General features: G+C 52.7%; 1 protein-coding gene across 9 annotated transcripts in view; it reads right to left on the bottom strand.

Moving 5' to 3' along the window:
- KIAA0513 (KIAA0513 ortholog) overlaps positions 1–12,813 on the bottom strand; it is a 65,203-nt gene that overhangs the window by 29,848 nt on the left and 22,542 nt on the right. For 6 of the 9 annotated variants that reach the window (XR_011741195.1, XR_011741197.1, XR_011741196.1 and 3 more), the window contains 2 exons: positions 12,566–12,646; positions 5,783–5,964 (listed from right to left, as the gene is read on the bottom strand). Coding sequence is in view for 3 of the 9 variants with exons in the window: in XM_071814170.1 (XP_071670271.1) it covers positions 5,817–5,964; positions 12,566–12,646 (229 nt within the window). In the remaining 6 variants the exon portion in view is untranslated. Of the gene's footprint in view, positions 1–5,614; positions 5,965–9,927; positions 11,606–11,721; positions 11,817–12,565; positions 12,647–12,813 lie in introns of those variants that run through there. The other 3 variants (XM_065848575.2, XM_065848571.2, XM_071814170.1) reach the window with 2 other exon arrangements.

The following is a 12,813-nucleotide window of genomic DNA, read 5'->3' as shown; positions in this document are numbered from 1 at the left end:
TGGGCCAGGCTCTCACCACCCTCAGGGGCAACAATTTCTTCCTTGTGTCTAGCCTGAAAAAGCATGAGTCAAATCATAGGTCCTGCTCTCCAAACAAGACCTGTCTGGAAAGGGGGAACCACATAGCTGTGTCCCCCTTCCAAATCCCAGCTCCTCTGGAGGAAATCAACCCCCCACTTCCAAAGGGACCTTTGCAAGAGTAGATGCCTGCCTTCCCCCAGCATCCTATCCTGCATTTTAGGGCTAAGCATCAGCATCTCTCCAAGCCACCCTGCATCTGATGCTCGCGCCCCCTCTGGCCTTTGCCCAGCACTGGGCGGTGGGGGGGGGGGCTACCGGCAGGCTGCCCCCCGCCACGGCCAGCTGCTCCGCACGCCGAGGGGCCACCGCCGGCCCCGCAGCAGCTGCCTTGGCACAGGTTCAAGCCCAGCGCCGGTGGAGAGCAGCTTGTTATTTCGGTCCTGCGCCGGGGTTATTTTTAGAAAACGCTGAACACCCCTTCTCCGAAACGGCTCCTTGAGGTGTGACCTAGTGCTGCTGCAGCCGTTCGGGCTCCCTGTCCCACTACCCTTCTCCTTGGGGACCAGAGCTGAGCGTCACCCACCCGTGTCCCCTACAAAGCCCCCAGTGACAGGGAGAGGAGGAGGAGAGGGAGGGGGAGGATGAAGTCTGAACTACATCTCAACCCCTGACGCCATCCAGGTTCACTCCCGGTTTCAATTATCACCTGCTGGAGCAGCAGCTGCCGAGCGCTGGGGAACTCAAAGGCGAGTCAACAAGGTCTTGTTGTTTCAGCTGCTCGGGGGCACGAAGCTCCGTGTGCCCCCCCGGCACGGCGGGGATGCTGCGGCCCCCTGCTTACATGCACGGCTGCCGGGCTTCATAGACACCCCACTATCCGCTCCCTCCCGCGGGCAGGTAAAGGCTGCAGGAGCTGCCGAGGGGGGAGCAGAGAGAAACCTCAATAACAAGAAGGGGAAAGCAGAAAAAAACACAGAAACAAAAAACACGAATAAAGAAAGAGGGAGGAGGGGGACAAAAAGAGATAAAAGAAAAAAAAAGATTAGAAAAGGCAAAAAAAATCAGGAAACGAAAAGAAAAAAGACACAAAAAGCCAGAAAACGAAAGGAGAAAGAGGGGGGAAGGAGAAAGGGGAGAAAAGAAGAAGAAAGAAAAAGAGAGAAAAAAAAGAGGAAAAAAAAAAGAGAAAAAAAAAAAAGTAGGGAAAAAAAAAAGCCCCAACAACCCAGCCGCTGCACAGAGGTTATCCGGGGGACAGAGCAAATAATTGGCGAGGCGAACAATGCATTTTAATTAAACCTCTGCAGGAAACGAGGGGAGGGAATCAAGTTAATTGCACGGAGCGGGAGCAGGAGATTAAAAATGCTCTTCGCTTGGAAGATGGTGGCTGCCATCCGCCTGTGCCGAGCAAAACAAGGCCACCTGGAGAGGTGATGCAGGCAGGGCAGCCCCTGGGGACACTGCTGGGCCCGGGGCGGGCACACGCACAACTCACTGGGGGGGGACATCACGCTGCTCCTCAGTGCCCGGGGCTGCGGGGTCCTCAGGATGAGCCCGGTGGGGGAGCGCCCCTGGGGAGCGCCCCAGGGATGGAGGGGACATCACTTGTGGCTGCAGGGGACATGTCCCAGCCCGGTCCCTCCCCCAGGTCTGCACAGCTTTGTTCCCCCTGTCCTCAGCTCAGGGTTCAGCCTCAGGCAAAACCATCAGCCTTTTATTTTCCCTGCCCTGGATCCTTCAGGTTTCAGACTCTTCCAAGCAGAGAGAGGGGTTTCCCTCAACTATTCCCTCTTCTGATCTTGCACCTTGTCGTAGAATCATTTTGGTTGGAAGAGACCCTCCAGATCATAGAGCTCACGCGCAACCTAACTCTAGCACTAACCCATGTCCCTAAAAACCTCATCTCTGCGTCTGTTAAACCTCCCCAGGAATGGTGACTCCCCCACTGCCCTGGGCAGCCTTACCCCCTCCACCATCCCGGACTGCACCACGACCAGGCTCCTCTTCTTATCCCAGAGAGGAAAAAGCATAACAGGCTCCAGGATGCTGGAAAACCAGGGCAAGAACCCTGACCAAGCACCCCACACCTGGCACCGGGGCAGGGAAGTGCTGCCAACCCCCCCCGGGACAACAACCACCCCGGTGTCCAGAGCAGGAGGCACCAACCTCCGCTCCTAGGCAATTAGTGAGCTCTCGAACTCTGCCCTCCATCAGCCGTCGGCTAATTAGCACCAGCCCAGCCCTCCGCCTGCAATGAGAACAGCGATCAGCCCCGCTGTTCCCCTGCGAGGAGCGATCTCCCTTCTTCACTGCTCTGCAGAAATCTCCTAGGCTGTGGGTTTTTTGACTCGGGTCCCACGTAGCTTTATTCACCAGAGAAGTCCCACTGGGGGCAAGGAAATTACTCCACCATCCCAAAATTACCCATGCGTGGGATCTACGTACAGGGCACAACGTAATTGGGGTGTTGGATTTTTGGGTTTTTTTGCATAGCATCAAAACCAAAAGAAATCCACCGAGGGAGCTGCAAGCCAAGCCTTGCTCCTGCCCATGGGTAAGAGCTGGACAAATTATAGCAATTAAAAAGAAGAAAAGAGACATGTGGACTTTCATATCCACAAACCTCAGGATGCAGCCGGCGGGGGGAAGACAATTCACAGCCGCACGCACGCTGCGAAACCACACAGCGCAAAAATACTCGCTGTTCTCGGAGGTACCAGCTGTCCCCTCCGGTGTCACCAGCGCCAACACGAGGCTGGGACAGCCTGTCCCTGTCGCAGCCGCACCGGGTGGCTCGTCTGCAGCGGGAGGACACAAGGCAGTATTGTACCCAAAGGTTTTTGTGCTGGAGATTGAATTGCAGGTCGGCCCCTCCCATGCACAAAACGCCGCCCTGATGGGAAACAAGCGCTCAGTCAAGATCTTCTGTTTTTTTCCCCTGCGGCTGCAATCAGACGGGCAGAAAAACCCCCAATGCTCGGCTTGAACGCTCACTCTTGCTGCACGAACGAGCTTTCCGCTCCAGCAGCCACAAGTAACCGGCCAGAAAAACGCTGCTGCTTTTGCACAAGCTTAAAATGCATGTCGGGGGAGGACGGGGATGGATTTGTCCAGTTATTTTCACCTGAAACCTGAGTCAGAGCCAGGAGGTAAAGCCCACCATGCTGACAGGGAGGTGGCTGTTTGTTCAATAAGAGCATCCTAAGGCTGGGAGATGACTGGATCATAGCTCAGCATCCCTAAAGAACAGAGGGGACATGGGGTCCAAACCAGCGGGTGCAACCCAGGAGCACCCTCCCAGACACCCCCCCTTGCTCTGCTGCCACATCTTCATCACTCATGAGCTATTAATTACCCCCCGGGCTATTAATTGCCCCCCAGTGCTGGGGCTTTGTGAGGATCCCTGGCTGGGAGTGGAGGCGCATTTGCCTCTGCGTGACACGCTCTGCGGATGGGGACATTTGGCAGCTGCCTGCAGGGAAGGTGTCTGAAGTGCCGCTTGCTGTGAGAACATGAGTCAGAGCTCCCCAGTGCAGGAGCCTGACGTTTCCCTCCTGCTCATTTATTCAGCACGTCAAATATTTGCCCTGCGCAGTTGTACCAGATGCATGTTATTCAGGAGTGTCTTTTTCTTTTTTTTTTCCTTCCCTTTCTGCTGGCACTGACAGCTGATTGAAAAAAAACCAAAACAAAACAAAAAAAAAACCACCACCACAGTGCCATCTTGGGAAACTTTGCCTCCCAGCAAAGCTTGTTTGAGCATCCTTTTCCTCGCCTGCTTCAGGGATCAGGTTCTCTCCAAGCATCCCCTCTGTGGAGACTGGGAGGGACTGGATGCCAAAACCCACAGGTGAAAGAAACCGCAGCACAGAGCTGCAATGGGGAAAGGTCATTTCAGACCTATTTCCAGTTCTGAGTGACAGCAAAGCCAGGAGCCCGCGGGCAGTGAGCGGTGACCCTGCCTGTCCCTCCTGTCCCCTGCCCTGTTAAAAGACCCTGCCTGGAAATGGCACACACAGTGTCAGGAGGAGAGGCCAGCCAAGGAAAACTGCTCAATTTTGCCTCCTTTCAGCACGGAACCAGCTTTATTGGCTGCCAGCCCCACAGTAATCCTGTGGGAACCTTCATTTGTTTGTGCCACATCCCTGTATTTCTTATTTGTAGGGCTTCTCGCATCCTGAATGCCCGGGCCCCAGAGAGGAGGAGAGGTGTTTATCTCTGATTAATAGCTAAAGGCTGGAGAAGGTGACCTTGTGCAGAGGTGACACAAGAAGCCACACATCTCACCTGGGCTCCCTGGGTTTCTGTCCTGTGGTCACATCCCAAAATGTTCCGGTTTCACAAGGAAACTGCAGAAATGGCTCATAAAACACCAGCCTGGGGATGCAGCTGAGTGCATCGCCCACCCGCACGGTGCTGACGGATGAACACGGCATGCTGCAGGGAACAAACGCATGTATCCACTTGATCTGCGGGAGGAAAATCACCCTGCAAGCTCTGCTTGCATCTCCAACTAGGACACACACAAGGCTTTAGGGTTTTGCAAGCACTTCCCAGTATCAGGACTGGGATTTCTTGCTGTTGGGGACTCCAGAGCCCTCTCCCCCTGAGCCAGCCTGCTCAGCCAGGTTCTGTGTGCAGCCCCTTCCCCAGGGGCTTTCAGGAAGCCACAACGTGTGGAAAAAACCCAGGGCTGGAATAAACCTGCAGACAGCTTTCAGGGGACTGTCAGAAATAGCACTGGGTGTCACAGCTGATGCTCTGCTTTGCCCAAGACGCACATCACCGATGCTTGGCCACGGGCTGATGCCCATTCTTATGCTTGGCGGTTCCTGTGGACCCACAAATGAGCCCCAGCAGGACCCACACTTGCTGGGCAGATGCTTGGTACAGCCAATCCCCCAGTGCAGAGATTTGCTTCACCAGTTGTGCTGGTGGGGGAGTAAAAGGGGGGAAATGGGCTCAGCCCCCATTAGCACTGCATCCTCTCCAACAAGAAAACATCCTCGAGCATCATACCAACCAGCTCCAGAAGGATTTGTTGGGAGAGAAAAGAAAGGATTTGGATTTTCCAGCTTATCCAGCCTCTACAGAGCTGCATGTGCCACTTTGCTCGCAGAGGGGCAAGTTAGGCTGAGCCCATGGCAAAGACTGCTCAGAGATGAGCTCAGTGCCCTATGGGGAATCATAGAATCAAAGAATCATTTTGGTTGTAAGAGACTCTCCAGTCATTGAGTCCAACCATTAACCCAACCCTGGCGCTAACAAATGTCCCTGAGAACCTCGTCTCTGTGTCTGTTGAACCCTCCAGGGATGGTGACTCCACCACTGCCCTGGGCAGCCTGTTCCAATGCCCCACAGCCCTTTGGGGAAGAAATTGTTCCCCAGATCCAACCTCAACCTCCTTTGATGCAACTTGAGGCCGTTTCCTCTCGGCCTGGTGCTTGTTCCTGGGGAGCAGAGCCTGACCCCCCCTGTCTCCAAGCTCCTTTCAGGCAGTTCAGAGATCAGAAGGTCTCCCCTCAGCTCCTGTTCTCCAGCTGAACCCCCCAGGTCCCTCAGCCACTCCCATCACACTTGTGCTGCAGCCCCTTCCCCAGCTCCATTCCCTTCTCAACCAGCCATGAAAACTCAGTGCTGGGCTGAAAGCCTGATGAAAATAATTCAGCCAACACACCACTCTGCACCTCCCCAGCTGCAGTGACCTTGCCTGAACATAGTTTCTGGGGTTGAAAGTGCAGAGCGAGAGGATGTGACTCACATCTGGGATGTGGCCGCAAAGGACAGATGTTTCGTTACTGCCCAGGGCCCTGTCTGCAGATCTGTCTGTGCACACCATGACTCAGCCTTGCCTTCAAGTCCTTCTGAAAGAGGAGCCGAGGAGCATCTCTTCCCAACAGCATCCCAGTGCTGCTATAAAACAGATTTGGGAAGTTCAGGCTCCTGCAAGGGAAAAAGAAATAAAAAATAAAACAAATCACGGTCATGTTTCTCTGTGGGAGTCTTCCAATTTCAGCTGTAAGTCATTCAGAGAAGGATAAAATAAAATTATTTAGTGGGGGGGTCCGTCTATTTAAGTTTAGAGACTTTAAAACCAAATATCCCCGACATCCCAAATGAAGAACACCAATGAGTCCCCTGGGTTTTCTTAGATGCTTATGATAGGGCAAGAGGAAAAGTCTCCCAGACATACCCTGTGTCTGGAGGGAGGAATAAGGGGATTTCAACGTCTCCTTCTTGCAATCCTTAGGAAACACAAGAGCATTTAGTAGAGAGAGAGCCCCAAAGCCCTGAGGTATGGCTGGGGCACCCAATATTACACATCAGAGAATCTAAAGAGGGGAGCGATGCAGTAGATGCAGCCACATCTGCTGGGAATTTTTCCTGAGTACACATCCCAGCTTTGAAGGCACCGGCAACTGCATATTTTGCTTAAATGTGCAATACCGGGCCAAGCATGGCCTGACCCTGGGGCCAGCAAGCTGGGAGCCAGCAATGCAGTTCACTTGGCAGACACTTGATGGGGCTACGAAACCGATTACCGGCCCACATGGCAGAAACTGGGGGGCAAAACAGCCTCTGCCAGATGTTTTGGGGTCTCATTTTGCAGGTACTGGGCTGGCGTTGGAATAGCTGCCAGCACTGGGGAGGGATGCTGTCCCGGTGCAGCGATACCCGGTACCTTCGCTTTGGCCTTTGGTTGCATCCTGGACACACTGCAGCTGAGCAGGGATTGCTGCAGCTGGACAAATCTGAAGGCTTTGCACTAAAAGGTTTTCGATCATCTGTTTTGAAAGACAATGGAAAAAGAGAATGGACAGCCCTGGCAGAAAAGAAACCGGCATCGCCATCTTGCAAAGCTCTGCTTTAGCTGCAAGGCCTCACTGCCTCCTAACATAGTGCAACCTAAACCCTGGTTCTGTGAGCTGCTGCACTGAGCATCAGTGGGATTTTCTCATGTTTCATCCCAAAGCACCATGAATCCTGGGGTCAATTTTGGGTCCCTCATGACAAGAAAGCCCTTGAGGTGCTGGAGCGAGTTGAGACAAGGGAATGGAGCTGGGGAAGGGGCTGGAACACAAGTGTGATGGGAGCGGCTGAGGGACCTGGGGGGTTCAGGTGGAGAACAGGAGCTGAGGGGAGACCTTCTGATCTCTGAACTGCCTGAAAGGAGCTTGGAGCCAGCAGGGATCAGGTTCTGCTCCCAAGAAACAACCACCAGGACAAGAGGAAATGGCCTCAACTTGCGCTGGGGGAGGTTGAGGTTGGATCTTGGGAACAATTTCTTCTCCAAAGGGCTGTGGTGGAGTCACCATCCCTGGAGGGGTTGGACAGACATGGAGATGAGGTTCTCAGGAACATGGGTCAGTGCCAGGGGTGGGGTAATGGTTGGACTCAATGATCTTGAGTGTCTCTTCTAACCATAGTGATTCTATGATTGATTCAAAAGCAAGGGGAGGATGGGGAGATGCATTCCCAAAGCCGAGCCCCAGCACAGCGAGAGGCGCAGCCCTGCATTGCGGATCCCGCTGCGGGAAGGGCCAGCCCTGAATTCCCCCAGCGCTGCTGTCAAACTTTCCAGCACAACTCTAAATCCAGCAGCCCTTTGCCTGGCTCCAGCTGGCCGAGCAGGCTGGCAGCAGCGTGTGGGCGAGAGCAGCCAGCGAGAGATGAAGCCCCTCCTGCTTGAGAAAAAAAAAAAAAAAAAAAAATTAAAAAGAATAAGAGACGCTCCCCATAAATCATGAGCTCGTTACCGATGGAGAGGGCTCCCCTCCCTCTCGCTCCACGCGCTGCAGCACAAATTATGGCCACAACTTTGCTGTTGTTCAGTGATGAACATCTGAAAATACTGTGACAGATGAGAAAAGGGATGATTTAACAGCCATAAATCCAGCCAGCTTAGAGGTGTTTTTACAACCAAACCCATCTTGAATCCCCTCTGTTATGAATACTTATCACTCCCAGACACTTCTACAATGGAAAGATTTTTAACAGCTTTAATAAAGACACAATAAAACCCCCAGAGCCCAGCAAGCAAATGTCCTTTTAATCCCTTGAGGGAGGGAGAAGGGATCGAGAGCCTCTTGCTGTAGTTAGGCTTGAAGGATCAGAGCCAGAGCAGCCACCAGGCCAGGACTAAACCTGAGTTTAATAGCTGGGTGGCATCATCCCAGACCCGTGTCAGCTTTCCTAAAGCTGTTATATCAAGGATGCAATTAATACCCCATGGGAAGGAAGGGTAAGATGGGGGGACAGGCTGTGCCCGTGATGTTCAGCATCTTCCCCCTCCAGTGCTGCTCCTACCTCTGCCAGCATCTCCTCCTGGGGTTACACCAATCCCAGCTGGTCTAACCCACCACTGAGGATTTAAATTGAGGTGGGGGGGTGGAGGTGTTAGCTTGAGCAAAGACCCCCCTGGGTCAGGTGCCATCCTTCAGCTGCCTCCTATTGATTTTAATGCATCTCATTTCTCATGCATTACAAACTAATTGGGCTTAACGACCTTAACAACCATCACTCAATGAGCAGGACAGGGACATCAGACCTCCCAGTTTGGGATTAAGTGGCCAAGGATCTTGCTCTGCTGTCCTTATACCCTCTCTATACAATTCTGCTACACCCAGCCAGCAAAATCCGCACTGGGGAGGTACCAGGGGTGCAACCCCTGCAAAGGGTTGAGCAAACACATGAGGAATAAGCACCTCCTTTCTTATACACACAGGCTTATCAGACCAGGCGATGAGTAATTAATTGGATGGAGACAACAAAAGCCATCGCAGGGCACGTGGCTTCTGGTTTTTCCATGGCTGGTCAGCTCACACCTGTGTAAAACCCCAGGTGGGATGTCCCAGGACAGGGGACATGGCTAACGCTTTCCCTCCTCCCATGGTGAAGCTGTGGAAGGCTCCAAGGAAGATAATTTAAAAATAAATGCATAAGTAAGTAAAATAAAAAAGATCAAGGCAGGCTCTTTCCTAAGAAAAATGTGCTGCCAGGCAAGGAACAGGCTCAACTTGGCCATAGGGAGACCCGAGTGGACTTGGTCTCCAAAGCCGGGGTGGAAAATGACACTCCCAGTCCACTAATCTAAAGGAACATCATTTTTTTTTTTTAATAAGATAATACTGAGTAATTGATTTTTAAATACACTGAAATCAAATGTCCCGAGGCCAGAGCAGGATCCCAGCTCTGTCATTGGATGAGCAGCAACTGGCAGAGATTGAGCGCACAGGGGAAGAGAAAATAAAAATTAAATCTCCTTCATGTGCCTAGCTGGCTTCGGGGCAAACACCACCATTTCTTTAAAAGGTGCGTCAATTTCTCCCTATTGAAAAAGTAGGTTATCAAAAAGGAGAAGCTGATGAGGGCTGAGGTGGGGAAGGCACCAGGGACTATCGAGGCCAAGCAGGCAGTGGGGAGAAGATCCATCTGATTAAAACACACGACAATGGCTGAGCAAGGAAGTAATTTTTAAGACAATTTATTCCAATCTCTCTCTCTCTCACCCCATCCTTCACTCAGTCCCAACAAGGGAGGGTTTATGGACAGTTTTTATTTTATTTTACCTTTTTTTTAAATTATTTTTTCTTTTTTTTTTTTTTTTAGAAAAATACACATGCAAATAATATATACTTCACTGCTGAACTATTTTTTTTTTCAGGTTGGAAAATAATAATAATAATAATAATAAACAAAGTGAGATTAGGGGGAGTGGAGGCAGACTCGAGGATGCTACATGGATGGGATGCTCCAGGATGCAGGTACCAGTGCTGAACTGCCTGATACCTGTGGTCCAGCACATCTTCTCCATCAGAAGGGTTTTTGTTGGGGCGAAGGGCTGCCGGAGGGGACGAACGTGCACGAACGTGCACGTTCGTCCCCTCCGGCAGCCCTTCGCCCCAACAGAAACCTTTATCCGATAACTCTGCCCACAGGATCCAGCAGCAAGGGAAGCCCAGCTTAGGTAAAAGCATCATTTTGATGCTAGCAAATGCCATCAAAGCCTAAAAGCTACATGGAAAAAAGCCCTGTTATGCTATGTATCTTATGGGATACAGCTGATGGCGGGAGGAAAAATTGGCTGGTGGTCCCTTGAAATATGGATTTATGTTTCAGGACAAGGTTTTGGGGGTGAGACTGAGTGCTGGACCCTCGGCTGGGGTTTCCTGTTGCTCAAGGAGCTTTTCCCATCGGAGCAGGGATGTCACCGCATCCCCAGCCTCTCTGCAAATGCCGTGACAATTTTTGCGGGGAAAAAAATCAGATAAGTTGCATACCATGTAGCTGCCGTTGCTGGAGCGGAATAGATGTATATAAGACAGGGCTATTACAGGTTTGATCAATAATAAGCTGGAGCAAAGGGGCTGGGGAAGGAGAGAGCAGCGAGGTGCAGCCTGGGGAAAGAGGGTGATTAATTTATTAATAATACCATGGCAGGAGCCTTTGGGAAATGCCACAAGCCTGCGGCAGCCCCAACGATGCATCACGGAGCAGACACAGGGGGAATCTGCCTTGCTGCTGCTTTTCTACCTCCTCCCAAGCCGCTTTCTCGCTGTTCTTTCCCGCCCAAGGCCATGGCTTTTTTCCTACTGATCCTGGCTAATGATACCGAGCAAACTGTGTTTTCTCTCCGCCTGGAGTTACAAAACCACACAGGGAAGGTTTCCCAAGGGGACACATTCCTCCCAAGGAGCTTTATATTGAGGACAGCAGCGCTTTGTCCCCAGCTGGTGGTGACATCCCCAAATACACAACACAACCTGCTGCCAGCCTGACCCAGAACCTCCCATCCACCACCACATCTTGAGCATCCCCATCCTCAGCAGCCAGCTGAGGACAAACTCCCATGCTGGGAACAGCCAGTGTCTCACTGCGGAGGGAAATGGGTCAAACTGGAGGCAGAACCGGCTGCTTTCCCCCCACAGCGGCTTCCCTTGGTGGCTGGATGCGGCTCCCACCATCACCTCCCGCATCCCCGGTCCAGCTCCAGCTTCCCTGGTGCTCGCCCAGTGATGCCGGAGAGGAAAAGGCAGTGGGAGAGTCGCAGCTTTGCACTTTCCAGGATTTACACCCATCCACGGCAGCTTCAGAAAGGCACTGAGCAGCAAAGACATCTGGCAGCTCTGCACCCGCCGCTGTCATGGTATGAAACACCAAAGACCACAGGCTGCATTTCATGGGGGGGCTGCAGCAATCCAACCCCTATCAACACACTGAGGGGGCTGCAGCTGTCGCTCTTTTTACGTTTTTCTTGGTTTTGTGACAAAATACACTTTTGGGACTGTCTATTCTGAAAATAGCTGCGGGAGGGTCGGGTAAGCAGGGGGGGCTGTTTGCCTCCTATTTCTACAGGCTACCTGGTGCAGCTCTAATGTTTGGTGGATGATCATGCAGGTTTTATTGCAGCTTGTGTGTGTGAATCCTTAAGTAGCCCAGCTTCAGCTTCAGGTAGCCACAGAGGTGGGTTTCTCTCCTCCACTCCCCACTCATTCTGGCTGCTGTCTCTCCACTACAGCGTGCTGGCCAGGCAGTTATTCGGTTGCCATCTGCTCGATGTGGTCACTGAGCAGCTTGTATTGCTCTGCGGAGGAGAGAGAAAAGGGTGCTGGGGGTGTGCTGAGCTTCCAGGCCAGGCAGGTGGGCTCCATCCCTCTGGGACCCCAAAAAGGGGGTGCACATCCCCTGGGCTGTCCCTACCTTCATCCAAATTGCCAATGGTCGCCTGCTTCTTCAGAAAATCGCTGCAGAGCTTCTTGTTCAGGCCAAATGCCAGCATGTTGTGAATGAAGGTGCTGAGGAAGGACAGAGATGCTTTTGACAAGGGAAGGGCCAGGCTGCCTGTGCTTCCCCTCACCCTTCTCTTCCTCCCCACAGACCCTTGTACCAGGCACTGGGATGATGCTCAGCTGCAGGTGAGTGCTTTATGTCCCTGCAGTGTCTGGATTTAGAATCATAGAATCATTTTGGTTGGAAGAGACCCTCAAGATCATTGAGTCCAACTGTTAACCCCACCCCGGCACTGACCCATGTCCCTGAGAACCTCATCTCCACGTCTGTTCAACCCTTCAGGGATGTTGACTCCACCACTGCCCTGGGCAGCCTGTTCCAATGCCCCACAGCCCTTTGGGGAAGAAATTGTTCCCAAGATCCAACCTCAACCTCCCCTGGTGCAACCTGAGGCTGTTTCCTCTGGTCCTGGTGTTTGTTCCTGGGGAGCAGAGCCCGACCCCCCCTGGCTCCAAGCTCCTTTCAGGCAGTTCAGAGATCAGAAGGTCTCCCCTCAGCTCCTGTTCTCCAGCTGAACCCCCCAGGTCCCTCAGCCGCTCCCATCACACTTGTGCTCCAGCCTCTTCACCAGCTTCATTGCCCTGTCTTTTTTTTCTGGCAACATAATGGGCAGAAGCAGGTGCTGGGGAGATGCGTCAGGCACCGACTGCACCATAAAGGATGTCCCCAGTGTGAAAACATCTCTAAGGTGCCCCCGCGCACAGCTGGCAAGGACACACAGCTGCGGGAGGGATGGTTCCTGCACCCCACTCACCCCAGCTGCCCAAAGGTGATGTTCTCGTTGAAGCGGAGGCTGTCGTCCCGCTCCTCCTGTGTCATGTGGCACCACTTCTCCCTGCGAGGCACAAACCCATCTGGCATCACTGTCACCGCAGGACCCTCTGCCTGCATCCCCCTCCCTCCCTGGACCATGCTGGCTGGGGACACCGAGAGCTCATGTGATGCTGGATGAGCTCATACACCTACATCCACCCACAGATCTCTCACCCTGGGACAAAGCAA

Source organism: Patagioenas fasciata, chromosome 13, assembly GCF_037038585.1.
Source record: "Patagioenas fasciata isolate bPatFas1 chromosome 13, bPatFas1.hap1, whole genome shotgun sequence".
Taxonomy (NCBI): Eukaryota; Metazoa; Chordata; class Aves; order Columbiformes; family Columbidae; genus Patagioenas; species Patagioenas fasciata.
Note: the sequence above shows the minus strand (reverse complement) of the source record. Positions and strands in the feature narration are given on the sequence as shown.